Raw genomic sequence first — 27,569 nt, forward strand, 5'->3', positions numbered from 1 at the left:
CGAACTCACCAGTGCCGCGCAATAACCAGCCACCCTCTCTCCTTGACCGCATTGAACAGCACCGCAACCCGCTTCCGCTTGATACCCTCTCTAGCTGACACATCCTCGATCGCATGCTTACCGTCTAGATGCCTGAGCAGCATGGGCCAGCTCTCTCGCAGCTCTTTACCGGTTATGCCACCCAGCCCGCCGTCTGCGTGTTTCGGCGGACTAGGGTTCGTCGAGATGATCGCCGTGTCTTCGAATGTCTGGGCGATTTTATCGAGCCATCGCGCTTCTGTGGACGATGCTTTCTGCGGCGATAGAATAGTGGTGGGCGCGAAAGAAGATGGGTCGGGTGGGGCCAGCTTCTCTACCGGAGATGTGGGCGAGACTATCGAGTTGCGCGATGGGGATGGGGAGGTGGGCTTCAGATGCAGAGGTGATGGACGGTGGGGCTTTACGTCTCGAAGCCCGAGATGAGATGGCGATTCCGCTCTCTGCGATGGAGTAAGCGCAATGGTCGTGCGTTGACTGCTCGTACTCCCAGCGTCCGAACTCGTGCGCGCAGAAACGCTACGCGACATGGCGGTCGACCCAAGTCGTGGGCTCAATATCGTGCTGCTCTCCATTTCCTCATCCGCATCTCTGCGCGTGCGTCGCAAAGGTGATGACGTTCTCGCAGAGTTGAGGGAAAGCAAGCTGCTCCGCTTGTCGGAGAGTAGGCTATCCGCCACCGAGTCGTTGTCGCTCATCAATTCTCTGCGCGCCTCCTCAGCTTTCTTGATGCGCTCTTCGTGCTCCATCTCCGCTGCGACCTGCGCCTTGATCTCAGGCGTTACGCGCACCCAAGCGAATGTGCGCAACTGGGTCACCCAGCCGCCGCGCATGAGCCAAGCTAGAATCTCCATGTAGGCTTCACGATGTTCGGCGGTAGGTATAAAGTTCCTGTAAGGCCGAGGTGTACCGGAAAGCATGCTCAGTACTTTGGGCAGCGTAGGCAAAGTGGGGAAGCGCTGCGCATATACCGATATCGCAGCTGGGAGAACAGTCATGTCGGCGTTTGGACTGACGATGTACGTGTCGCGTGGTGATAGAGGGGCAACAAGACGTGCCCGCCGCCAGTAGACAAGATGGCTTGCTATGTATTCCATATCATGCGCGGATATGTTGTGCTTCTTCGAGATCTTCAACAGCGACTTAGTGGGTATGATGTTGCGTATATAGAATGCGATGGCTGCGGCGTTGCCACCGGTATCGCCGCCCAGGTCCTTGATCAGCACTTCAGCATCCTCCAAAAGTAACAAGGCGGCATGCTGTGTCATAGGCGCATCGTCATCTTCAAGTATGACGTTCGAGGTCGTGAGCCATAGACCTGGCATCTGTGGTTCGATTGCGGTGGGGAGATACGGAGTGGAATCAGCCTGTGGGATCTGGAAAGATGTGTTGAACGTCGCATCGAAGTGGATGTGGGCTATCTTGTCGTGCGATATCGCGTCGAACATGATAGCGATCGATTTGGCGAGCGGTGATGTGCTGACAATCTTACGCCAGGTCGCCGTTAGCGATTCGTTCGTCTCCTTCGCGCGCTGCTTGATGTCGATGATGCGCTTGGATTCCTTCCACACGTACTGGAACCGCGCTTCCTCGTACTTGAGTGCTTTTGCATACTTGCGCGTGACGTTTTCGTACATCTCTTTGACGCGCTGTTGGTATTCCAGAGCAGGCGGGTTCAGCACGAAGACGACATTGAACATGGTCATGTCCGGGTTGTTGATGTCAAGGCTTGTCGAGTTGCTGCGTGCATCTGATCCAGCCTCCGACGGTCCACTCGACACGGAGTCGTGGCCATAGCCTGGCTCATACCCTTCAGGCATTCTCAACTTCTCCGGGGCGGGTTTGGTAGGCGGTTCGGGAGAATTCGCATCGTCGTCGTCGCTTGCGCTCGTGAGGTTCCTGACCAGATCGCCATCTTCAAGCTTCTGCTGATCTGAGCGCTTCTTCTTCTTGCGCTTCGCCTTCTTCCAGAGCCCGTCATCCCTTACAAACATGGGCGCGCCTAAAAAGACAATGCTCTCAACACCAAGCTCGAAGCGCCTCTTGTTGTATTCTTTGCTTGGACTCAACATCTTCTCCAGCGCGTCCATCTTGAAGCCCAGCACGGTATCCCAGTCGTGATCTCCACCCTTGCCCCGGTGTCCATTTCCGTCCTGCTCATTGTCGTCATCCGCATCCTCCTCGTCGATGGTCTCCTGTTTGCCCCATAGCCCGGATCCCAGCTTGGACTTGTCGCTCACGCGACCGGTCAGGGTCCTCCCCGATGCGCGGCCGCCGCTGGTGCGACTGCCTATCTCAATGTCATTGTCATCATCTGAGTCGGTACTGCTATCCCATTCGCTATCGGAGCTGCGCGAATCGACGCTGGCCGTCGACGTGTCGTGCCGAAACCAAGCCGGGTCTTTTGCAGCAGCGAGTGCGGCAGCTGAGGGCGAGAGTGGTGGATAGTGGAAGACGAGACGTGGTCCAAGCGACCGCGACTTGGTGACGAGGAGAATGGCGTGGAGGTTGGAAGCTGGTGGCAGCGGGACAGCCATTGGAGAGTGGAGGACGGGCAGGTGCAGCATGCGGGGAAAGAAGCTGCGGAACGCCGGAAGATCTAGCCCGATATAGGTAGGTCTTTCACCCCGATCTTTGCAACAGCAGCACCGACATCCATCCATCAACAAGCATCATGCAAATCTTTGTGCGAGAATCAATCAAAGGCAATCAAGGCGCCAATCCTCACTTCGTGGCGCGCGATCGAGTAGACTCATGAATTCGAGGACTGTCTTCACGAAATCACAGCGAGCGGCAAGGAGCAAGAAAGGCATAGCCACGGGGCTTGACTATTCTCCTGATGACCACCGTCGTCTCATTCGACGAACCAAGAGCTCAGGATGCACTGTGCATGTTCGCGAACCGGTTCGATATACAATGACCTCAGGTCCTACAAGGTCTTCCTCAAGTACTAAAGAAGAGTAGTCAATCCCTAACGCACATAACAAGTCCCCCTTCTAGCGGACTCAGATCATCTAGTACATTCTTACCACACAGGAACGGCCTACTAAAGATTGAGCAAATGTCAACCACACGGATCTCGCCTCCATACACCCCCCGTTCTAGTCCGGGCAGCGTGCCCACCGCAGACATCACACAATACTACCTAGACAAGGACTTAATCAAGTTCGCAGGCTTCATCACCTGTGTACCCCCAGATCTCCTATATAGCATCATGTCCGCCGCAACCGAAGCCGACCTCAGAGCACTGCTCGCCCTGATCAACCCTCCAGATCTACGAATCGAGTCCGGCTTCCTGATCACCAGAACGTGCGCGCGCGTATCAAACTGGCTAAGAAACGGAAACCAAAGATGGGCGGTGAGTAAGGACGTTATTCCTTGTGCCCTCTTCCTCCTTCTCAAGTTTAGGGTCTTGACACGCGATGGGGTGTGCAATTCGCAGACGCACGAAGAGAGTCTTAGGCTGGCTGTTGCCGTCAAGACCGCGTATGGCAACCTCTGCGACAGTAGGGTATCGCGACAGACGTGGGCCGACATTATGGGTAGACCGTACGCAGACATTCAGGGCGCTGAGATCGCGCTTCTGAAGGACCTGGACTTTAGAACTTGGGTGCATGAGGCTGAATTCAAGGAGTTTGTGGGCAGGTTCGAGATTGTGTGGGAGATGCTGCTCGAAGATCGAGATGACGTTTTCTTTTGACGGATGGAACCTACTCTTGGATATCTAAGGACAGCGTAATGACGATCTTATTGGGATCTGGTTACGATTAGGTATCATCCAAGCGCTCTTTCGGACAACTTCGAGATAGCACAGTGTCAAGATGTGTTGAAATAGCATTGTCACAGCCAACACACTTGATGTTCATTCGTTAACAGTGTTACAAATTGCTATAGTTCACACTCACAACTCTACATGCTTCCACAGCACCGCTCGCGCCCGCGTTCAAGAAATGCTCATCCTCATACTCTCTTCTCTCCGTAACCTGCGTGCAATCGGCTAACGGCTTCCGCTAACAAGACACCAGCGCCCTTGCTGCAATGACTCCACAAGCGTCTTCTCCCACCATCGACTACTACCTCAGCCCGCTCCAGCCTTACTCATCGCCTTTCCTTGCCCATCCTAGCACATTCATCCTACATGCCCCCTTCGACATTGTGGAATCGACGCCCCGTTCACCTTCCTCACGTGACGATAAGCTAGCACACATCGACCCAACGACGACGCTCTGCGCCCCACACTATTCACGAACACTACGTGCCAACGCTTGTTCCGTTTCTTCAATGTGGACTTTTACAATGCTCATCACTGTCCCTATAACCTATCCTATCTTCAGGCCAGGTTATCGACCGCATATGAGTGATGCAATGCTTGTCGCAATAGCGGTGCACACCGCATACAAGTTCCTTGCTCACTGTTCGGTGAACTTGCAGCTTTGGGCATTGCCACTTGAGCTGAGCAGGCAGAGCCTACTGGAAGGCGAGAGAGTGTTCTTGAAGGCGATCGACTACGCTGTTTTGGCTCGGCAGGAAGAGTGCTTACAGACGAAAGGTAGACTCGATACACTGTGCGAAGAGGTATTCAAAAACGCTGCCAGACCGTCACCTCCGGAGTTCGTAACGAAGAGGCTAAGGACCAAGGAAGATAGGTCAAATTAGAGCAACTGCATTCAAGGGATGACTAAGAGACATAGCTCTAGTGATACACGAACGATGTCGCGTTGAAGATATGCGCGAGAGATAGCATGGTCAGCATGATGCAACGCCACCACGGCCGTGGTAATACGGGGGCGCATCTGAAGCTGTCGCATGAATGGCACGATGGATTGCAACACAAAAAATGCCACTAGAAGACTGCTTTTTACTGAATGAGCAATGTCTACTACGCGAGTTGAAGTGTACACCCGTAGACCTAACTCTTCTCCCCGTTTGCATGGTAGCTGCCAGCGCGCTTGTTGAAGTCGCAGATATCAAGCCCTGTGAAATTATTGCTACCGATCCTTCAGGAGAAGGTGTTGACGTTATAACAACTGGAAACTAAGGGGCTCTTAAGGCTACGTTTGACTTGAGCTATCAGGGACAACGCTGTGAGCGGTGGCTTAGCCGGAGACGTCGTGTTTCCGCATCAGATCTTGCTGTACATGAGTCCAAAGACTATGGGGTATATGATCAACTTCTCAAGTCCACTGCGACGCCTCATCAATGAAGTGACAGCTGGAGTTGTCGACACGAAGAAAAACAACGGTGCAGAAGTCGCCACCGTCAGCCTCGACGCACATCATGTCGCGATCGAGAACGCCGCAAAGATCGGGTGTTGGGATGCTGTACGGTAGTCACTCGTTATGTATAGTAATAATCGTCAAAAGTGAGCGGAAGGCATGATGTTGCAACGCTTGTCTGTGCTCCGATGGTGAGAAGACGGGCGAGCAGAGTTCTTCCTCGCCTCGATATGCTTCCAAGCTGAAACACAAGCGGGGAAGACACGCTGACGGCGACGATCCATGCCACGCACTGGTTGGCTCCGGCTGACGGTGATCTGGAAAGGTTGCAGACGCCACTCGCCATGCGACTTCCCTGAGTACAGACGCGAGGGTGGTAGGCGCAGAGGGATGGACGTCTCCTTAAGGCTGCGGCGGCGGCGGCAGTCAGGTCTGCCTCACTACACTCACCTCCGTCGCTCGTTACGATTTGTATAATTATGTGGGCAACTATTGGGACATGGCTGCTGTTTGCGCAAGTCTTCGCGCTGGGTGTCGCTGCGCATCGCGACTGGTGGCTGCAGAGTCTCCCCCAGTGTTGGCGGGACTGCTTTGGGAACACAGATGACGGCTGCAGTTATAGGAAATGTGGGTCGGACACTATTCAACTCCGTCGCGACACAGACTGATGGCTACACAGGTATATGTCAGACGAGCGAGAGCAGCACGTCCTACCTGTCCAGCGCTGTCGCGTGCGCCGTTTCCTCGTGCAAAGCCGACGAATCGGACATCGAACTCGTCCTCGGACCGCTAGAACTCTACTGCGATGCCATCGGCTGCACGATACCGGCTGAGGTAGTGGAAGATGCCTACGCTGCTGTGTCGAGCACCGCCGTCCCTCCGAAACCCACGCAAGCAGCCCCGACAACGAAGCCCGCCGCTCCCAAACCCACCACCACGACCCAAAGCGACGACCATGACGACGCCGGCGCAGACCTGACAAGCGCAATCAGCACGACGATAACAAAGACATCGACCGACGGCGACGGCAACACGCTGCAGATAATTGTGCCCATAGTCATGGGCCCCACGCAGATCAGTACGGGCAGCATCATCACGTCGACTGTGGCTAGTGGCACGCCCATGTCCACGACCTCATCGTCTAGCCCCTCTGCCCAGCCTTCCGCTCCGGTCCCGACGCCAGGCGCCTCTTTTACACAGACATCGTCGGCATCGGGGTCGGAAGAAACAGATCCTCCGCCCGCCAACGGCAACGGTAGCCCGTTCGAGAATATGCAGGCCGGTGCTGGTAGATGGACGCTGTCAACACCAGGAATGGCGTTTGGGGCTTTCGCTGCGCTACTCATGCGCATGTAGTTTGCAATGACCCAAATGATGTAGTGTATTTGCTTTTGGGGGACTCGAAGATGAGACGCGATGAGGCTGTATGGTAGTACAACAACTTCGACCGCTCTATGTACTGTATGATACCTAGATATGACGAATGCTCGATTACGAAAGACTACCACCCCAAGATTGTGCCTCAAGACACTGATGAAGTCCACAATGCGAATTTGTAGTCAGCCATCGTCGACCCTGATTCTCGGAATGCCAGCGGATGACTTTGGTCCACGCGCATCATCCCACCGCTTCATCGCCGCAAGCCAATGAAAGCGAACCCAATGCCAAGTCGCTCCAACAGTCCTTGCACATCATTGAGACTCGCAAGCTGCACCTTCTCGAGCCCCATCAATCCTCTAGATCTTGTCCGAGGCCTGTTCAAATCTCATCTCGTGTCTTCTGCGGCTTTGCATGTGCTTCAGCCTCAAGCTCGGCCGACGCAATTCACCCGCCCTCCGACGAGAAAACCTCCGACACGGCGACTTGCCCAAAGCGGAACCGACAAATCAGCGTGCTCGAATTCACAACAACGACCGAGGCATCTTCCTCTCCAAGCAGCGAAGTGGTCCCAACGCGTCCAGGAGGTAGCATTCGGAGCGCGCGAAAGAGTCCAGTTCGTTTCAGTGCGTCATTATGCAAACGACGTGGCATGAGTGAATTTCTTCTGATACAATATAGATAGAGCGAGCTGTCCGGCCACGAGCAACGGTCATCACAACATTTTCAACAACCAACGAGCGTGTACCTTGATTTCTTATTCATTTAACTTCTTCTTCCTCTCACTCTTTACTTCAAAATGGCGGAGCTTGAGCCCATCCCCGGCCCTCCTGGCCTGCCAATCGTTGGCAACATTACAGACATCGACGCCACAAATCCCATTCAGTCTATGTGTAACTTGACATTGAAATACGGTTAGTGATTCCCTTGTTTCACACCTACCTTGCTATCGGTCTTGTGTCACATGGATTGAGTTGAGATGCGAGTTTGCGAGCCGAGAACTAATGAGTGCAGGCCCGATATGGAAATTCTACCTTGGCGGCGAGCGTATCGTTATCGCAAACCAAGCTCATATGGACGAGATCTGTAACGAGGAGCGGTTCTCAAAGATCATAGCAGCATCACTCGAACAGGTCCGCAATGGTGTCCACGATGGCCTGTTCACATCCTACGGACCACAAGAGGAGAACTGGGGTATCGCACATCGCGTTCTGCTCCCTCAACTCGGCCCGCTCGCTATCCGCAACATGTTCAACGAGATGCACGACATTGCGTCCCAACTCGTCATGAAATGGGCAAGACACGGCCCTGAACACACCATACACGTCACGGATGACTTCACCCGGTTGACTCTCGACACCATCGCTCTTTGCGCTATGGACTACCGGTTCAACTCCTACTACTACCAGAAGATGCATCCTTTCGTCGATGCCATGGCCGACTTCCTCAAGACCAGTGGAGACCGCGCAAGGAGAGATCCCATCTCGCAGATGTTCTACGGTGCTGAATCGCAAAAGTATTGGCGAGACATCGAACTGCTTCGCAAGACCAGTCTGGACGTCATCAAGATGAGGAGGGAGAACCCGACTGACAAGAAGGATCTGCTGAACGGCATGTTGAACGGTGTTGATTCAAAGACGGGCAAGAAGATGACGGACGAGAACGTCATTGATAACATGATTACTTTCCTGATCGCTGGGCATGAGACGACATCCGGCTTGCTGTCCTTCACCTTTTACTATCTTCTCAAGAACCCCCAAGCATACGACAAGGCGCAACAAGAAGTCGACGATGTGATTGGCAAGGGCCCGATCACTGTTGATCACCTGACAAAGCTTCCCTACTTGAACGCTGTGCTCCGCGAAGCTCTTCGTCTCCAGCCCACTGCGCCTTCGGTTGGAATGACTGCCAAGGAAGACACCACGATTGGAGGAAAGTATGCGGTCAAGGCGGGCGTTCCTCTCGTCGCGTTATTCCCAATGGTATGTAACTCAGGCATCTTGCTAGCTCATGTGAATTGTCCCCCGTGACTAACACTTCGACATAGGTCCATCGCGATCCAGTCGCATATGGTGAAGATGCCGAGGAATTTCGACCTGAGCGAATGCTTGATGCGGAGTTCGAGCGACGCAACAAGGAGTTCCCCAACTGCTGGAAGCCCTTCGGCAACGGCATGCGAGCTTGCATTGGAAGGCCATTCGCCTGGCAAGAGGCCCTCCTGGTGCTCGCAATCCTCCTCCAGAACTTCAACTTCACTATGGAAGACGCGTCGTACCAACTTCAGATCAAGCAGACGCTCACGATCAAACCCAAAGACTTTTACATGCGCGCGCATCTCCGCAATGGAATCTCCGCGACTTCGCTCGAGCGGTCATTGGCGTCGGCTACGCTCAACGACCCTCCTCCAGCGAATGGGGCACCCGCTGTGAGGAAAGAGAAGACCACCAAGGGCAAGCCTATGGCCATCTACTACGGCTCCAACACTGGAACATGTGAGGCACTTGCGAACCGACTTGCTGGTGACGCTGCAAACCATGGCTTCAACGCGGAAGTTGTCGACACCCTGGATGCTGTACGTGAGAGCATACCTACTGATAAGCCCATTGTCATCATCACCGCATCCTACGAGGGCGCGCCTACCGATAACGCCGCACACTTTGTCAACTGGATCGGTACACTTAAAGGCAAGGAGCTGGAGAACGTCTCATATGCCGTCTTCGGATGCGGCCATAAGGACTGGGCGAAGACATTTCACAAGATTCCAAAGTACCTGGACGCTACTCTCGAAGAAAGAGGCGCGACCAAGATGGTTTCGATGGGTAGCACCGACGCTTCATCAGGAGACATCTTTACCGACTTCGAAACCTGGGAGGACCAAGTATTGTGGCCTGCCATGCGCGAGAAGTACGGATCGTCAGAGGCGGACGGCGAAGGTTCGTTGGAGACGACACTTGACGTCGAAGTCACCGCTCCTAGATCATCTACGCTACGTCAAGATGTTCGTGAGGCTCGCGTGGAAGAGATCGAGGTCCTTTCCGGCGAAGATGCCACGCAGAAGAGGCACATCGAGATCAGCCTCCCCTCGGACATGACATACTCAGCGGGCGACTACTTGGCTATCTTGCCTTTGAACCCCAAGGAGAACATCCAACGCGCAATGCGACACTTTGGATTGAGCTGGGATTCGATGCTCACCATCTCCTCAGCTGGCCCCACCACGCTTCCTACAGATACACCTGTCAGTGCCATCGATGTCCTTGGCGCGTACGTAGAACTCGCTCAGCCTGCCAGCAAGCGTAACGTGCTCGCGCTTGTTGACACTACACGCGACGAGACCGAGAAGAAGGAGCTTGCGCGTCTCGCGGATGAAGCCTTTACCTCTGAGATCACCGCCAAACGTGTGTCGGTGCTTGATCTCCTCGAGCGATTCCCCTCAACTAAGCTGCCACTGGGCGTCTTCCTGAAGATGCAACCACCAATGCGCGTGCGCCAGTACTCTATCTCGTCGTCGCCTCTGTGGAACCCCAACAATGTCACCCTCACATACTCCGTTGTCGACCAGCCCGCACTCAGCGGTCAGGGCCGATACGTGGGTGTAGCTACCAACTACCTCGCCAACCTTGCGCCAGGCGACAGGCTGCATGTCAGCGTGCGCCCCTCGCACAAGGCCTTCCACCTGCCCAAGGACTCCAAGAGCGTCCCCGTCATCATGATGGCAGCCGGCACTGGTATCGCCCCCTTCCGCGGCTTCATTCAAGAGCGCGCCGCCCAGATCGCTGCCGGTCGCAAACTAGCGCCCGCCATCCTCTTCTACGGCTGCCGCTCACCGTCCACCGATCTCATGTACGCCGACCTTCTCAAGCGCTGGGAAGAAATGGGCGCCGTCTCACTCCGCCTCGCCTTCTCGCGCAAAGCCGACGAGTCGCATGGCTGCAAGTATGTGCAGGACCGTGTCTACCACGACCGCGCCGACGTCATCGAGCAATTTGAAGCCGGCGCGAAGCTGTTTGTATGCGGTTCGCGCGGCGTGGGCGACGGCGTGCAGGAGACGTTGATTCGGATTGCGAAGGAGCGTTTGAAGGAGAAGGAGGGGAGAGAGGCGGACGATGCGAAGGCGAGGGAGTGGTTTGAGGGGCTTAGGAACGAGAGATTCGCTACGGACGTATTTGAGTAGGCCTAAATAATGTAGACAGCAAGAAAGAGTTGCACCTAGTCGACGCGCACGCGTTTTGATGAGCATGGCTGCACCGTGCCCCGCTTACGCCTCCCCCACCATAGTCTGCGCCACACCTTCACTCACCACCTCGTCTTGACTTTCATGTACCTGTCAATTGCGCAACTTGGCATCATGTCACGACATCGCGCAAAGTCTCAGCATCCCACCCTTACTAGCTGAACGTAGGCTATCGCCCGCGCAGCCAAGGCGCAGAGTTTTGCGCGTCTTGCAGCATGTCGAAGTATCAGCGAATCACATGCAAATCACCCTGACCTAATCTAATCAGATTGCATCTAATCAGATGATCACCTGCCACATCGATGCAGCCGCCATGTCCGACAACACTCCGAAGCCTCTTCACCCTCGCCATGGCATACGCAATAGGCCAAATGCGCCGCTGACATGATGACTACCGCAGTGGAACCGGTGGCCTATTCGAAATGCAGGTCGCACGCAGGATGAGGGGACATCCCTCAATTTTCCGGCAATTGCTTTGGGCTCGCAGAACAACCCTCTGGAAGTGAAGATGGGTCTATTGGACTTGCTTTCGTCGCCGACTATCGAACGATTGAATGAATTGTTCCGATGGAGACTACTGCTACTTGCGGTGATCCCGCTCGCCCTGACATACTTGGTACTGAAGTTTACCAAAGCGAAGCCCCTCGATCTCAAGCAGTATTCGCACTTCCCACAGCCGGAGCCAGCAGACTCCATTCGAGGGCATTGGCCATGGGTCGAGAAGATTGCTGCAGAGGGCGATCCACGACGCGCGTTCGACGAGATGCTATACGAACAAGCTGAGAAGCTTGGGTTCCCTCCGGTTCTGCTCGTCGACTTCCGCCCGGTTGAGAAGTTTCCTGTTCTCTTCATCCTAGACAACGATGTCGCGGAACAAGTCACCAAGCCTAATAAAGCGTTCCGGACTAGTATGCCCAAGCATCCTTCTATTCAACAATTGGCTCCGCTGGTCGGCGCAAGGTCTTTGGTTACTACGGATGTAAGTCGTGATCGCGCGGGTGTAGATCGATGAACGAAGGTGCAAAGGCTGACCAGTGACGACAGGGTGAAGAATGGAACGCGCTGTACAAGCGAATCCGTCCGGGATTCCAACCCAGCCATCTTCTTGGTTTGGTCGACGTCATTCTGGACAAATCCGAGACTTTCATCGAGCTCATGGAGCAGAAGGCCGCGACTAGCGAAACCTTTCGTCTCGACGCATACACCACGAACCTTGTCTTTGACATTATCGGAATAGTGACGTTCGACATGGATCTTAATGCGCAAATCGACGGGAAGCAATCCGAGGTTCTCTTGACGTACCGCGCCCTCTCGCAAGCCTTCAACAAGCGCCCTTTCGGGGGAGTAGGATGGCGCGGCTACTTCTCCGTGAATGAGCGTGAGATCCGCGCGAAAGACAAGCATCTGGACCGCATCCTCAAAGCCAAGATCAAAGAGCAGCACAAGGCTTTGCTTTCGGGTGATGTCGACACAAAGCCGAAGAACAAGAGCGTCGCAACCCTCAGCCTCCACGGCATCGACCGACTGACACCCCAAATTCTTCAACAAACCAGCGATACACTACGTGGCTTCCTCTTCGCCGGCCATGACACGACATCCATCCTTCTGCAATGGGCCTTCTACGAGTTGCACACACATCCGTCCGCTGCGCAAACTCTTGGGGAAGAGCTTGACAACGTCTTTGGTTCCGATGCGCACCCTTCCGCCGTCGTGAAAGCGCTACGAGCCTCGGATGCCGGCGTACTATTGAGCCGTCTGTTTTACACCGATGCGCTGATCAAAGAGACTCTACGACTTCATCCTCCTGGCACAACTGCGCGTATTGCTCCAACCGCATCGAACACCATGCTCACTCTTCCCAACGGCGACACACTCCCCATCGACGGCCTGTGCGTAACGCCACGCGCATACACCATCCAGCGCCACCCCAGGATCTTCGGCGACAGCCGCAACGACTTCAAGCCTGAGAGATGGCTCGGCGAGGAAGGCAAGCAGATTCCCGAGAGCAGCTTCCGGCCTTATGAGCGCGGCCCGCGGCGATGCACGGGATCTGAACTCGCGAACCTGGAGACGAAGATCATCATCGCTTGCGTCGCAAGGCACTTCGACTTCGTCAAACAAGGGCTTGGGGAGCTGGATTTGAACGAGAAGGGCGAGGTGCAGGTTGGTGGGAACGGCAAGGCGAAGACAAAGGGCACAATGTTCTCGACGCATCAGGTTACGGCGAAGCCTGTCGACGGTATGGAGGTCAAGGTGCGAGTGAAGAAGCCGAGCTATAAAACGAATTGAATGCGACGCGAAGTTAGAAAGACAGAAAGCAGCGAACAAAGTTAGAGAAAGTAGAAATGACACGCAGAATTAATCTCGCTACAGTATGAATTCTATTTCCCGCTGTAGTATCTCTGTGAAGGTCGTTCTTAGATAGTGGGCTATAGCTTCATGAGTTAATCATAGTAAGGTTAGAGTAGGCATGTATATAATAAATAATATTTTTGCATTAGGATGCTCTGTTATTGCTCTTTCGTCTAGTTGCAATGTTGCTGTGTTGCGTTGGAGCGGGGTGTCGTGACCGCGCTACCCGAAGATAGTCTAGTACACAGCCGGCAGAAGAGAAGCTCCGGCTCCGAAGGCTCCCGCGCTCGCCACCGACACGCTTGGTACGCGACCTCCACTCCGATCACCATCATCGCCAACGTCCCTATTCATCTCAATCTCGTCGACTCGCCGCCGCGGACCGAAGTCACCGTCTCTCGTCAGCTCCTGGCCCCCGTTCCTCTTCGCCTACCTGTCGTCTCGCCTCAGTCCGCCATCCCCCAGGACCTTTGACGCGCGCACGGCGTTGTCGGCATATAGCCCACGCGTCGGCGACTCACGCGTCAAAGGGGCGGTTCTCAAGCAGTCCCAGGTTGCGCAAACACGGCGGGGACAGCAGTTCACGAGCCGACACCGCGGCTCTGTCACACCCAGCACCATTCGCCACGCTGGATACATCGAGTCAGGGCTGCTCTCCGCGTATAACGCGTCCAAAGCCCGGGAGGGTGGGTTCCTTTGCGGTCGCTTCATCGCAAAGGGGATATCACCTGTGAGTGATATTTCTGCACCATGGTCCGATATCTTGTCTCCAAGAAGGGTGTGCCCGTGTTGGCAAGCGTAAGATCAGACCCTGCTGCACAGTCGGCATGTGTGTTGGTTGTGAAGTACAACGAGGAGCCATTCCAGCTTAGCTTCTTCCTACAATGCACGACTTTCATTCATGGCTTTGATGATGAGCAAACTTTCACCTTGATCTATGATGCTGACAACCTGATGCGCGACCTAACTTCGCTCAACAATGCCACCACGTCCCTTTCCCACGACCAGTTGACCTCCATCGCACGCGCCGGAAATCCCCAGATAAGAGCATTGGCTCTAACGCTTGCTAAGCCATGCAAGATCAGGTGCCCCTCTTCGACCGGTACCCTGACCTCGAAGAGCGGATATGAGGCTCCATTTCACCGCCTGGTGGCCCTCGCGAAAGCTACAGCGATCGATATCACCTTCGACTACAATTGGGTGCACGCCGACAATCGTCTTCCTCTAGACCGCTTCTTCAAACACATGGGGGCGTTTTCCGGGTTCTCTGAGAGTGCCGATGGATATAAATACGCAGATTGGGCAATCTTCTGTACGGTTGAAGAAGACCGCCAACCACCACCTTCGTACACAAACGCGGTGGACACAGGTGCATCACGAAAGCGACCCAGGCGTGGTAGGTTGCCTCGTGCCACAATTACCTTTTCGAAAAATACTTATACGCAAGATAGTTACACCACCCTCACAGCCCGCATCGCCGCCTCATAAACGTCAGCATCACGACTATGGGTCGCCCACAGAAGTAGCGACATCCTCTCCTTGTCCGCCCGGCACATCCCATCATTCGCCATCCGAGAAGGAGGAAGCAATACTTAGCCATGCACACCCATCTTTACACGCCAGTGACGAGGTCGCCTTCCAAGAGGCCATCGACAAGGCCGTCGAGGCTCAGCTTCCAGCCATCGTGGAGAGCATGTTGCCCAATATTCTCAGGAGCATATTGCCGGATGTCCTCCACAAATCCCTTGCTCCCAGACGATCACAATCTTCGTCGCCTCCCCCTAGAGCCAGCTTTACGCCGGAACCTTCGCCTTCTCTCGGCACACTCATAGCCGACCGTCTGGAAGATCTGGCCAAGGATCATCTGGCTTCCATCTTCGCCGATGCCAATGACCAAGCTTACAGCCTCCGCAGCCAAGCTGACGGAGAGTTTGAAGACGTGGTCGCTGACCACAAGATCGATGTTGACACAATCAAGGAAGACTGCATACGAGAGCTTGGTGAAGTGGTCGACGACAAGCTGTGCAAGTTCAAGGAGCAGACCGAGGAGATTGTCGAGACTGCTGTGGAAGAAGTAGGAACCAAAAGCGGTGAAATCCGTGACGACATCTGCGACGGGCTTGAAGAGTTTATAAAGGTAGCTTCTGCTTCACTTAAAAGCTTGAGAGAAGGGAAAGGCCACCGCATTCGTGTGTCGACGAGTCAAGACTAAATATCATGAAGCATATCAGTACATGATGAATCGCCATCTGTTGCTTGTGATGTCGCTGCCGTCTGACGTTTAGGCATTGTATCTTGTCTCGTAATACAACGCATGCCTGGCAATGTCGCGTAGTCGCATGTGACTGGGTCTTCCTGACTCCTGGGCGGTCTCGCGCTCTCCTAGTCGATGGCATCTCCATCAGCCTTGCTTGGAGCCAAGACTTCACTTTCTCACGTACCTACTTGCTAGGCTTTCTGAGACAGATTTACGAGCACAGGAATCGTAGATCTAGCTTTTCGCACCATCTTTCGTTTCTCAAAAATTCCATTGGTCCGTACATCATGGCAGTTCTTAGTAGTCTCTTTGGAAGACGTCGATGCATTCGTGACGACATGAGTCTCTTATCCGTGTTGTCTACCGATATCGCTGCAATATCGTCGTCCGTGTCTCTCTTTACTTATTTACGACCGGCATAGCTTCGCATCTGCAGAAATGCCCTCCAGGCGGAAATAGATACACCAGAAAGAGATGCAGCGGGTGGCTCACTCATGATCAACGTCGTCGCTCGCCTTACCATTCACCAACCAAGTATGAGCCAACCTGATGGACGCTCCTCGATAGCGCCACGTAGACATCTTCTTTCGACATGTCAGTAACTCTTATGTTCAATGTGTCCCACTCGACTAAGACTACTCTTCATCCGTAACAAAGCCAGTGCACGTTCCCAGTCTACGCCACTTTCCCATCTACTTCAAATTCATGCGTATACTAGACCACATTTCACTGCTCTTGCTCGCACCAAAAGTTTGTTGAGAGCACTACTAATACTAACTTTGTTCACAATGAAAACTGTCGGCTTAGGGTAAGATCTGAATCGCTGTTGCAAGGTCTCTATGTTTGCATAATGCACTGTCTTTGCCATCCGCTAGAAATTACTACGATAGCCTATCGCATATCATTTACTTACGATAATGTTCGCCGATCTTCATAAAGTCTGCAGATCCTTCTAACGCATTTGCCAACTACACACGAAGAATACAATAGATTACGACCAACTATACGCAACCCTTCCCATTCACGGTCACATACGCCTCGTAAGACGGGAAATCATCGACTTTGCCGACGAACGCCACAAAATTTCCGTCCCTGTCAATTGTCAACGTGCCTTCAATGTCAATCTTTGGCGCCCCAAAGACCAATGGGTCGGCAGCTTTGCCCCGGTATCGCGGTACAACGTTGTTGGTGGAACCAGTGACCAAGAGATATCTCATGTCGTCAGTCCCTGCGGTGCCACGATCTTTCTGCTTGCCATTGTCGCAGTCAACCTTGACAGTTTCGCCGCATCGGTAGGTTTGCGACCAGTCCCAAGCGATCGCACCAATCTTGACATAGCAGTGCTCTCGACGCATTGGCACGCTTGCACTCGGGTGCGTAAAACCTCGCTGATCGGTGACGAGACAACCTCCAAAGTTGGGTACCCACTCAAGAGACTATAGAATACCGTTCAACATAGTTTTGCCGGAATGATTAGGCTATGGATGCGTAACATCTTCGAAGTTCAAGGGTATGAATGACTTGATCCAGAAGTTGACATCGATCTGGCTACTTGGCCCGGGATTGGATGGTGGAGTATCGAAGACGCAGCTCGGCACTCTTCCTCAGCGCACTGTCTCCATAACCATAGCTCACGCTTCTATTCGACGCTTCAGTGCAATAGGGACGCCACACGCTATACTCTATTGATGGTTCTGAAATCTTTGCGGGCTCAAATGCATGGCTGCGAGGATGCAGCGTCCGACACCTTGGCCGCGGCAAGAAACTAGTGTTGCTATATCGTACATGTTCTTGGTCAACAAGTTGACGTACATGAAGCGTTTCCCTACCTTCTCTCGGGCGGCACTTTTGCTTCTCGTCTCTCGCCCCCTTGGCATCAAACCTTCTGCTCTGGGTAACGAAACCATGCCAATACGACTGTCGTGGCCTCTACAAAGCGACTCACTTCGCCTGCAGTTATCGAGCTCGGAAATGGCGGGATTTGGCTACGCGGCACTGCCCGCCCCAGCCAGGGAGCAAACCGCCGCATTCATACAATGAGCGCCACGACACCCGTCCTGAGCACCCGGGCGCGCTCAAGCCCGCTGGTAAAAGATCGCTTGCAACGAACATCCTGCGCAACGCTTGGGTGGACTGGACGCGAAAGAAGATCTTCCACCCCGTAAGCAGTTGTCTCGGGCCACGCGACGTCACAAGATTGCTTACATTGTGTAGTTGATAAACTGCTACTGCGACTGAAGCACCTCCTAAGCCTATACGTACATCAACGCGCTCGGCGGTCGCACTATACTACCCCAATGTTCGACACGCTCCTTCACCCCGCAAACGACCAGGATGGCGCAACGAGAGGATGTCGAGACCACAATGCTTCCACGGAAGATGGCATGCGCCATGTACATGGATATGGCGACAACAGAATGATCGAAACGCCGTCAGCTATCACAAAAAGTTGGGATTGGGAAGACGTCGCGTACAATTTGGATCAGAAACGTAGAATCGTGCCCCTGAAGCCCGGCCATTTCTTTCCGAAGGTCACGCTTCCCACCGCAGCGGAAGTGCCAGCCCGGCTTGACTTTTGTCTCCATGGAACGTCTCGTGCTTCCTGGAGGGGCTGAACTCTATGGCGGGTATGGATCGGGCGCGTGAACAACATGGCGACAGCGAACTTTCTGCACCTTTTTAGAAGCGATTATCGCAATCGTTCCACGGCTTGTTGTATCCAGCTGCATGAGAATTGTCGCGACTGCGAGAGGGCGATCGAATCGTCAAGAACAGCTGGGCTGTGACAGAAGACGTGGGCGAGTTGCAATATCAGCAAGCCTTGGATTCGTCGCCAGCCTGTGCTAGGAGGAAGTTGAAGAGGTGTGAACACATCTTCTTCTGCTATGTAGCTTACGAAATCATGAAGGAAACGTGTCGAGATTTTATTCAGCACTGTAAGCATCTGGATTATCAACTCAGATACCGTATTGTTGTCACAGCCTTTTGCAGCAGGCACGTGTTTGACTTGCCGCATGAATTGCCGCTATTATGGCGATTGCGCCACCAACGCCCCGCACCTCGTCGCCAAATCTTAGGCGCTGCGGGTGCCTGGCACTATATCCTCAACACCAACACTAAATACACCTCCCACCAATAGTCGTGTCTCTGCACATGCACTGAAGAAAATTGGCTTGCGTCGTCAATATCAGTATTCCCCTTTGAGATTGCTGCCTTACTGCTTGATTCTTTGCGCAAACAGGCTGATATCGCGAAACCATCGCGCAGTCACGCTCGCGCTGCCGCCGACCGCCCGCTTTCTGTATATGTAGCGCTCGTCTGTCTTCTCCTTGTCTCTAGTGACACATATCGTTATGGAACTGCCCGATGAACTTTACCTCGAGATCTTCTCACATTTGCCCCAGCACCACCTGCGTTCAGTATCTCAAACATGTCGCGCTTTTGCGACCATTGTGAAGCCGCTGGTGTTCGCGACAATCCATCTAGATGGCTCTCCCCAGAGCAGATTCGGCAGGATGGAGAATGACGAGTGTGTCATGTACCCGGGTCGTTCACGGACGGTGGAGTTGGTTTCTTTGGAAAGTACCGTGGATGAGCTGATCGCGCACGACATTGCGCGTCATGTTCGGAACCTCAAGTTTAGTCCTAAGTACTACGTAGATGGTAAGTTGAGCCGATGGATGACTGTCTCATGGCCAGACGGATACTGACCGTTCTTCCAGGGTTCTGGTCGAGGTATCGCCATTGGCTAGAGCGGGAGCATGATTACGAGGAAGACTTCCACAATATGTATGAGGAAGAAGACTTCGAGACAGATTCTGAAGGCGAGTATGTCGGTATGCGTCGTCTCGCAGCGGAACGACTAGCAAGACCTGGTAAAGAGCGCGAGTTGATCGAGCAGGCGGAAGCGATCTGGGCCGCGAAGGTGGAGGAGCAGCGCGGAAAGGCAGACGCGATTCTAGCAGCAATGGTCAAGCTCTTCGCACATATGCCGTGCCTGAAAGCTATTGAAGTCCAAGAGCGGCATTGTAACTTGGATGACTATGGATTTGAAGAGGGCGGCGAGTGAGTATGGCCACATAATCGGCATGGCACGAGACTAACGCAGTCAGCGATGAAGTGAACGAGCAATTCTCTGGATGTAGCACCACCTGGAAACACCTCGAACTCCTGAGCTCCGCTGTCCAAGAGTCGAAAAGTCGCATCCAGAGTCTGGTTCTCCCCAAGATTCATCTGTCTTCAATCACAACAAGTGCCGCCTTGGAACACATGTTCAGCTCTCTCACTGCACTTTCTTTCAATGCCGAGAGTGTAGAAGTTATGCTCGACTCTTCCAACAACGAAGCCGAATCCCTCGCTGCCTTGATCCGTTGTTCATCAGAAACGCTACAAACGCTCGAGTTCCGCAACATGACTACAACACATCCACAACTACCGGATGTGGGTGAGCACAACATCGCAAGGCTTTTTGGTAGCGTCAGCGCCACCGACTCAACAGACATCAACCCGCTGGTCTTTCCGGCCTTGACAACTTTGAAGCTACGAAGTTTGGTCCTGGACACCCCATCTTTCATCAACTTTCTCTCCCGACAGCCGCAATTGCGATACGCTCATTTTGAGTACATCTACCTCGCTACCATAGGTTACAAATGGAGCGATATCGCCGCTAAACTGCCGTCATCGTGCAACAAACTATATATTGGTAATTGTGGGCATGAGAAGTGGGGGCTAGATTCACCCGCAGCGTACAATCACATTAAGAAATTCTTGCCGTTCCAAGAAGATATGCCAGCTACGTCAGGTTGGCGACTCAATGAGCAGGCCTTTCACGAAGAGATGGACAACGAGATTCAACGACAAATGGATTGCGGCATGAGGTTCTTGCCACCGGAACGCTGGTTTCAGGGCAAGACGAGAGAGGAATGGGTGGCTATGATGCGACTTGCCAGTGATCATGCAGAGTATGAGAAAATTTAAGTTATATCTAGGCAAGGTGGCCAACTACTTCTAATACAAGGCACTCAGCGTCTTTGTCATGAGATCATTAGCATCGATATGGGTGAACAATGCAGATGTAATAAATTGGCGCCATATCAAAATGACGAGATTTTGGCAAATTCACATCACAATTCCGAGTGTAAGATCTTACTACAGCAGAACTATCGTCACAAGGAGTTTCACTACAAAGGAAATTTACGCCAGTATTGAAGACACCCCCATAACTAACCCGTTTCGACAAAAAAAAAGCGATTACGTCCCTGATACTCTAATCCTTCCTGTCCCCTTTACGTTACGACTGCTGCTTTACGAACAAGGAACGCGGCCGTACACTGGTCCTTGTCTTCCTGAATTGCACTGAGCTAGGTTTACCCCTGCGCATACGTCGCCAGCGTTTCGTGAACAGATCCAATCGGCGAAGAAACACTTAAGGGGCGCAACTCATGATCACCAGCAAGCTTGTAGATGGAAGGATGTGTTAATGGCATGGTTGACATTGATGACGACGTAGGGTCGTGAGTCAAAAGAGAGGGCGACATTTCTTCTTGGTGAATGTCCCCAAGTTGCGGACGAATGTCGCAGGCAGTTCGTCTTGGTCTAGCATATCCTTGAAGACCTGGTCTTCAGTTAGCAGGTTCAATAATAAATATTTTGACTGTATGGACATGCCTCGTCTGGGCATTCCTGTTCGGAAAGCATGCGCGTGGCAGCGCTTTGGACTGAACCGTCACTACTGAAAAGCGGCGACAGCCCCGATACCGACTGGTCAGTATTTATGCTCGTGCCAAACCCGCAGTCGGGTGCCAAGGACTGACCTTCAGGAAAACCCCATGTAGACAGTGACTCGGGAGACCAGCCAGGCCCATTGAAAGTGCTTCCGAGATGCCCAAGCGGAACTTGTACACTTGGTAAGGGGGATGAGAAGAGCCAAGACATGCGTCGAAGGCCAAAGGTACATGGCGGGACGATGAATCACCGTAGAGATCTAGGTGAACCTGGTGAAGGCATGTCGCAGAAGAGTCACCAACTTCGTTTGAGCGTTGAGTGGTCCTACTCGACGTGGACGGCGCGATTGAGCTTCCGCTTGGTACAAAACATGAGCCAACACCAGACAGGGGCGGCACGGTCGGCTGCTTGGCCCTTGAGCGGGAAATGCACGTCCATGATCATACCATCGACGTTTGGGTGGCCGGCGTCGTCGGATATCAACTATCCTATGAACGACATCCTTGGTTCCAGGTCAGAAGCCCTTACAAGACTGAGAACCTCAACCGCGACGACCTCGTATAAAGCTTCCAAGAGATGTACAAGGCAACATGTCTCCAACTCGACAAGACAGGCGCTCCTACCGACAAGCTCATCCGCGCCTTGGTGGGCAACGGACATGCCTTCAATCGCATCAGTGCCGCAAAGGCGCTAGAGGACCCATGTCTCGGATGAGTTGGGGAGCAGGGTTCAAGGTTAGGAGAAATCATAGAGAAATAGATGAACTTCAGGTGGGCAATTGCCGATGTACTTGTAGACAGAACTCAATTATACATAACATATTCTGTATATACCCACTGATATCTCCAATTACCAAAGGCAGAATATAGAGAGCAGTGGGTGTCTTCAGGGTACCTCATGGCACTCCGGTTGAAGGGTGATACTCGAATGTATGCTGCACCCACTTTTTACACCATGCGTTTTTGGTACAGACTTATCCATAACTGGACTAGCGTAGACGAAACCCCTCGTCTCGTCCTCCAGACCCCTACCCTCCATCTCCATCTCTTCCTCATGCTCGGTCCCCGCGGCTCGCGGCGCTCTTCATTCGGATTGCGCTGGCTTTCACTTAGGTGTTTGCCTCGCTCACCCCTGTCCGCGCCATGTTCCTGTCCCTGCCATGCAAATTTCAACGGCCACGCAACCATCGTCCGCATAACGACTTCTAGATCCTACATGCCACGTTGATACGTCTGCGACACTCTGCTTACCTGAAGGAGGGCCGTTTTCCAACGTGCGGCAGAAGGCTGAGCGGGGGTTGCGAACGCCGCCTAACTGGTAAGGCGCCCTACGCATTAACCTTAGCGCTCCGCCTCGTTTCCAAGTGAGTTGGGAGAATTGCTCCAGAGAGTGCAACGCCGGTGTCGTGCTCAACACGCACATTTGTTCGGAGTGATTGCACGGTCAACGTCTCTTAGCACCGGACCCTTCGCACCACCACATCGACGGCAATCCATTTTCCAGCACGGGCTGTACCTTATCACCCAAAGTCTTTCGCGCGTACGATCCCTGCCAGGGCCTAAGCGACTCTCCAGCATCAAACATGGAAAGGTGGCTGCTTACGCTATGCAAGCCATTTACGCCCCATCCGCAATCGCCATCTACAGTACATGTCTTAGTCGCCCGATTTAGACAGGCTTGCGAGGTGCGTACATCTTTCATCCTCAGCCTCGCTGTCCACGACCTTAGAACAGCACTGCCTACGTATGTATCAACAACAGCTTCCTTCTGCCAATATGTATAACAGTAAAATGCCCAGTGGGTTCATCGCCCACACAACAGATCACAGACATCTACATCTACTTCCCGTGCTGCTCATACTATGAGATATACATTTGCGCTTCTCAGCGCCTTCCTGCTGTCCCTCCACTGCATCGCTTCACCCACACCCACATTCACACCCTTCCCAGCCGTTGCCGCTAGAGATGCCATCAGCTCTCTGCCATCAGCAACCGCTCCGCCTTCTCGTCGCGATGACGACTTTGCACCAAGCATTGCGCCGTTCTCATTAGACCTTCCTACAATATCAATCGCAGAACCTTCCATACCATCTCTCTATCTCGACCTTCCACCCGAGACCTGCACGCCTGGCTTCAGCTCGTATGCAACTCCCGGGCTTGATGGCTACGTCCCTGCGGAGGCATGCAATGCGTTATGGGTATACTTTCCCAACTTCGCCGCGGCAGTAGCCTTCTCTGTACTGTTTGGCATGCTCACAATCGCACATCTGACTCAAGCAATCATGTACCGCAATGGCTTCTGCTGGGTGATCATCATGGTCGCTCTCTGGGAAACTGGAGCCTATGCATTTCGCGCTCTTGGTTCTAAAGACCAGCAATCCTCCGGCATTGCAACGGTCGCTCAAATCTTGGTTCTGGTAGCGCCTATCTGGGTGAACGCATTCGCCTACATGGTCTTCGCCCGCATCGTTCACTTCTACTCGCCTACTCGCAAGGTCTGGTTCTTCTCCCCTTCCATCCTCGCACTCATCTTCGTCACCCTCGACATTGTTTCCTTTGTCATTCAGCTCGTCGGCGGTGGAATGGCAGGTCCAGGCGCAAGTCCAGAAGCACAAAAGAAGGGCTTGAACATATACATGGGCGGTATTGGTATGCAGGAAGGCTTCATTGTTCTGTTCCTGGGGTTGGTCATCAAGTTTCACCGCGATCAGCTTCAGGCGGAGAGGGTAGGACGCTTGCCCGCGGACAAGATCGGTGGCTGGAAATGGTTGCTGTACGCTCTCTACACATGCTTGCTGGCTATCACTCTTCGCATCATCTACCGTCTCGCCGAGTTCTCCGCCGGTCTTGGCGCAAGCAACCCTCTTCCGAGTAACGAGCCTCTCCTGTACGTCTTGGAGTCAGCTCCAATGTGGTTGGCCATCTTCGTGTGGAACATAGTCCATCCTGGTCGCTTCATCTGTGGCCCGGATGCCAAGATGCCGCGTTCGTGGCTGTCTCGTCACCTTTGCTGCTGCTGTGGCAAACGTCGTTGCGACGACTGCAATGGTAAGCTCGGCCACGCTGGACCTCATCATCAACGCCTGGGAGACGACTCGGATCTGGAGGACAATCAAGAAATGTATCCCGTGCCGAAGAGTACCAGAAGTCGTGATGCTGTCAGCCCGACGAATCCTTTCCTGGATGAAACATCTCGCGACTCTTCCTCGAATGCCAACGCCAAAGAAGGGCACCATCTTCGCCCTTCGTCAGCTGCCGAAAATTTCCGCGATGTCAGCCCAGAGCCAACATCGTATACTGCATACCGTCCCCGCGAGGTTCTGGGCTAAGCATAATCAATTCGATTCGCTCAGCTCGTTTTATCGACGTCAGGTTCCAGTAACGGTCTTACAAAACTGCTACTGGTCAGAGACACGAAAATTGGGCATCACTTTTACATTTCAGTACTTGTCCTACTGCACAATGCGCTATTACAGTATAGTATTCTTCCTGGTTTCTCCTATTTAGTTTTTACAGGTTCAACGAGGCTGTACACTCTATAATGCTCTATACTTTCACACAGAGATGCCACCAATCTCTATACAGAACGGAAGCAAATCAGACCTCACATGCTTTTGAGGACGCTCATCAGCTAGGTCAACCAACACCGCGACGGCGGACGATCACCCACCTGGCACTGCTTCAATCAAGCGGCTACCCACAGCACTCAAACAAGCAGCTCTACTTCTACAGTGTAGGGGGTGGCCTATGATCACATCAGCTTCTCCACAAACGTTCGAGTCCGAGGGAGGTGTGTAAGCCCAGGGCACCTTGCATGGTCACGTGGATTATCCACCAGCCAATCGGCCCACCACTTTATGTATATAACCTATTCACAGACCTCTTGATTAGGAGAACAACTACACAACACAATACACCTCAAATCATATAAAACCGGCTTTTTGCTGACATCCTGCAGCAAGCAGAGTGCACGGCCCCTTATCTAAAAAAGAACTAGAGCTGCACCTCTTGGCACGAAGCATTCATTGGTCAGGTCCTGATCAGCAAATTCCGCCGCAACACCCTGGAAGAGGAAATGTCTAGTCTAAAACCTGGCCAAGCGCAGTATGGAGCACGCCTTGGACCCCACCGCCTTACTAATTGGCCCCCACCCCCACACAAACGGGTGCTATTGCCGTGCATGCATTGCCCTTGTTTAAAACGAGATTGATTAAATGTCTGTGTTGCACGCCTTATTTTGATAGCCCGTTTATCAGGAAACGCGCTCCTGAACACTTGCGTTGTGTATCTTTATGGAAATCCAAATCTGATTGTACAGCTTACGACACAGTCGAAACCACAACAGTTAAAACCCTCAGAGATTAGCAAGCACTATGGCTTCCTGCTGGGCCGCCAACGGCAGGCAATCGCCTTTCGACGGTAACACCCACGTGCCATGTAACATGACCGCCGTAGAGGAAGGTGGTCATTCGACATGCTGCCCCATCGGCGACCTATGCCTCACAAACGGAATGTGCCTCAACGTGGAAGACAGGGATAAGAAGAACTGGTACTGGCGAACGGCATGTACAGATAAGGAGTGGAAGGACCCCGCCTGTCCCCTCTACTGTAAAGAGATCGGTAAGAGAGAACAAAGTAACTTACTTTTCGGCACTGATGCTGACGGCCACAGAACCGGATAGGAACACAGGCCTGGTATTCAACTGCCTCAAACCAGACTCGTGGTGCTGCGCATACGTCGGAGTGGAAGGCCTCAAGGACTGGTCGTCGCGCGCTGATATCAACACAACGTGCTGCGCCATCGCCGACCTGAACTTCTCCGCCGAAGGCCCCATTGTATATGCGACCGCCACCAACCCTATTCAGGTCAGCATACAGTCTACCTCAATTACAACAACCAGTGCGCATCTCAGCGCCATCTCGCAAGCGACAAGTGGAGGGACTGCGACAGGCACTGACGATCTGCCGCCTGAAGTTAGCACCGGGCGGCCCACCGGGCGGCCTAGTGGAGCGCCTTCGCAGGATGAATCCTCTTCAGGGCTGAGCACAGGTGCCAAGGTCGGGCTCGGTGTCGGTGTACCGGTTGGCGTGCTTGGTATCTTGGCAATTGGTGCGTGTCTTTGGATGAGACGTAGGAAGCGAGCGACTAAGGCGAAGAATGTGCCTGAGCTTTATGCTCACACGGATAACAAGAGTACCGCACCGCCTTACCAAGAGACTGCAATGAACCAGCAGGGTGCTGCGGTCTACAGGCATGAAGCGCCATCGCCGCATATTGCTGCTGAGTTGCCTGCCCAGATCGAGCCGCATGAGTTACCACAGCAGACGAGACCAGCATAGTAAACATAGGCTGTTAGAGTTAAGTCTTGTACTTTGTCTTTTATCTCTTACATTAGAGTTAATTCTGTGGGTGCTACGTCAACAAGGCGTCCACGACTTATTACACTATATCGTGCTATACTTTGTTACGGTTAGGTTCGCAACTTATTTTATTATTCTACGTATCTTAGTTCCTAGTATATGATGCGCCGTGGTATCGGCCCTTGATTCTTCCTAATCGGGTAATCGTGCATGTCACAAGACGCTACGAGCACGTGTTCAAGAGCTTACAAGAAGCGTTGATTGTAGCTACGTACGATATCTAGTGTAATACAAGACGTTGCGTAAGGAACAGAGCAGAATGCGAAGCGGTGAAAGATATAGCTAGGGCCGTGCGCGGCGCTCAGGCCTTAGCTGGCCAATTAACAGATTTCGGGTGGACTGGCGAGCCACCCGAAATCTGTGCGTTCAGGTGTTAGGGGAACCACGGTGGTTACCGTAACAGTGCACTCTGACCTAAAGACGCGTGTATGCAACGAGAATCATGTGCTGATTCTCTCCCCTTACAGTCTAGTGTGGTGCCACCCCTTAATTTAGTATAATAAACCTAAGAGACTCTATTTATTAAATACTTACAACTTTGCCTCATACGCAATGAATAGTTTACTTATAACGATATCTTTGTATAACTCTACAACGAATCTTCTACGCATCTATCTTATTGAGATCAAACCTGAGTACCTGCACTTGGTGCACCGCTAGATTTTACTCCAACTGGCCTTGAAGTGTCGACACCAGAAAACAACAACGACATTGGAGAATACGTTCCGCCACTCAGCTGTTTGGGGAGCCCCTCACTGGGTCCCACACCTACCAAGCCTGATGACGCTCTAGATCTTCCTATGATCAATAGCGACACGCTTATAAGTACCGGACAGCCGGTCGAAGCAGAGCCCGATGGTATCGCGAAAATCAACGACGACATAGGAGCGCTACATGTAGATATGACTGTTATCACAGAAGACGTGGCTATCGAGCGAGGGGTTGAGAAAGCT

The 27,569-nt window shown here is 53.0% G+C and overlaps 10 protein-coding genes across 10 annotated transcripts; 8 read left to right on the forward strand and 2 right to left on the reverse strand.

Moving 5' to 3' along the window:
• Positions 1-5: 5 nt before the first annotated feature.
• BKA58DRAFT_443980 (nitrogen permease regulator of amino acid transport activity 3-domain-containing protein) lies at positions 6-2,573 on the reverse strand (the record flags this gene model as incomplete). Its single annotated transcript, XM_046174023.1, has 1 exon — positions 6-2,573. One exon carries the CDS (start codon positions 2,571-2,573, stop codon positions 6-8), a length of 2,568 nt encoding a protein of 855 aa, XP_046021642.1.
• Positions 2,574-2,697: 124 nt separating this feature from the next.
• Positions 2,698-4,058, forward strand: BKA58DRAFT_393066 (uncharacterized protein). Its single transcript, XM_046171061.1, has one exon. The coding sequence runs from the start codon at positions 3,098-3,100 to the stop codon at positions 3,734-3,736; it is 639 nt and encodes a 212-aa protein (XP_046021643.1). The 5' UTR covers positions 2,698-3,097; the 3' UTR covers positions 3,737-4,058.
• A 1,345-nt stretch (positions 4,059-5,403) lies between these two features.
• Positions 5,404-6,991, forward strand: BKA58DRAFT_48813 (uncharacterized protein). Its single transcript, XM_046175356.1, has 2 exons — positions 5,404-5,879; positions 5,932-6,991. The coding sequence occupies exons 1-2, from the start codon at positions 5,732-5,734 to the stop codon at positions 6,606-6,608; spliced, it is 825 nt and encodes a 274-aa protein (XP_046021644.1). The 5' UTR covers positions 5,404-5,731; the 3' UTR covers positions 6,609-6,991.
• A 52-nt stretch (positions 6,992-7,043) lies between these two features.
• BKA58DRAFT_393075 (NADPH-cytochrome P450 reductase-like protein) lies at positions 7,044-10,925 on the forward strand. Its single transcript, XM_046171062.1, has 3 exons — positions 7,044-7,543; positions 7,644-8,611; positions 8,677-10,925. Exons 1-3 carry the CDS (start codon positions 7,429-7,431, stop codon positions 10,801-10,803), a joined length of 3,210 nt encoding a protein of 1,069 aa, XP_046021645.1. The 5' UTR covers positions 7,044-7,428; the 3' UTR covers positions 10,804-10,925.
• A 1-nt stretch (position 10,926) lies between these two features.
• BKA58DRAFT_393078 (cytochrome P450) lies at positions 10,927-13,371 on the forward strand. Its single transcript, XM_046171063.1, has 2 exons — positions 10,927-11,842; positions 11,908-13,371. Exons 1-2 carry the CDS (start codon positions 11,372-11,374, stop codon positions 13,150-13,152), a joined length of 1,716 nt encoding a protein of 571 aa, XP_046021646.1. The 5' UTR covers positions 10,927-11,371; the 3' UTR covers positions 13,153-13,371.
• Positions 13,372-13,827: 456 nt separating this feature from the next.
• On the forward strand, positions 13,828-15,794 carry BKA58DRAFT_48849 (uncharacterized protein). Its single transcript, XM_046175357.1, has 2 exons — positions 13,828-14,611; positions 14,667-15,794. Exons 1-2 carry the CDS (start codon positions 13,966-13,968, stop codon positions 15,425-15,427), a joined length of 1,407 nt encoding a protein of 468 aa, XP_046021647.1. The 5' UTR covers positions 13,828-13,965; the 3' UTR covers positions 15,428-15,794.
• Positions 15,795-16,473: 679 nt separating this feature from the next.
• Positions 16,474-16,827, reverse strand: BKA58DRAFT_449104 (uncharacterized protein; the record flags this gene model as incomplete). Its single annotated transcript, XM_046174299.1, has 1 exon — positions 16,474-16,827. One exon carries the CDS (start codon positions 16,825-16,827, stop codon positions 16,474-16,476), a length of 354 nt encoding a protein of 117 aa, XP_046021648.1.
• A 1,755-nt stretch (positions 16,828-18,582) lies between these two features.
• BKA58DRAFT_393082 (uncharacterized protein) lies at positions 18,583-20,671 on the forward strand. The gene is made up of 3 exons (XM_046171065.1): positions 18,583-19,135; positions 19,195-19,537; positions 19,585-20,671. The coding sequence occupies exons 1-3, from the start codon at positions 18,826-18,828 to the stop codon at positions 20,447-20,449; spliced, it is 1,518 nt and encodes a 505-aa protein (XP_046021649.1). The 5' UTR covers positions 18,583-18,825; the 3' UTR covers positions 20,450-20,671.
• A 2,167-nt stretch (positions 20,672-22,838) lies between these two features.
• BKA58DRAFT_48880 (RTA1 like protein-domain-containing protein) lies at positions 22,839-24,630 on the forward strand. The gene has a single exon (XM_046175358.1). The coding sequence runs from the start codon at positions 23,058-23,060 to the stop codon at positions 24,522-24,524; it is 1,467 nt and encodes a 488-aa protein (XP_046021650.1). The 5' UTR covers positions 22,839-23,057; the 3' UTR covers positions 24,525-24,630.
• A 765-nt stretch (positions 24,631-25,395) lies between these two features.
• BKA58DRAFT_472971 (uncharacterized protein) lies at positions 25,396-26,854 on the forward strand. The gene is made up of 2 exons (XM_046175298.1): positions 25,396-25,815; positions 25,868-26,854. The coding sequence occupies exons 1-2, from the start codon at positions 25,569-25,571 to the stop codon at positions 26,533-26,535; spliced, it is 915 nt and encodes a 304-aa protein (XP_046021651.1). The 5' UTR covers positions 25,396-25,568; the 3' UTR covers positions 26,536-26,854.
• The last annotated feature ends 715 nt before the right edge of the window (positions 26,855-27,569 follow it).

This window comes from Alternaria rosae (assembly GCF_020736505.1).
Source record: "Alternaria rosae strain MPI-PUGE-AT-0040 chromosome Unknown BKA58scaffold_10, whole genome shotgun sequence".
Taxonomy (NCBI): Eukaryota; Fungi; Ascomycota; class Dothideomycetes; order Pleosporales; family Pleosporaceae; genus Alternaria; species Alternaria rosae.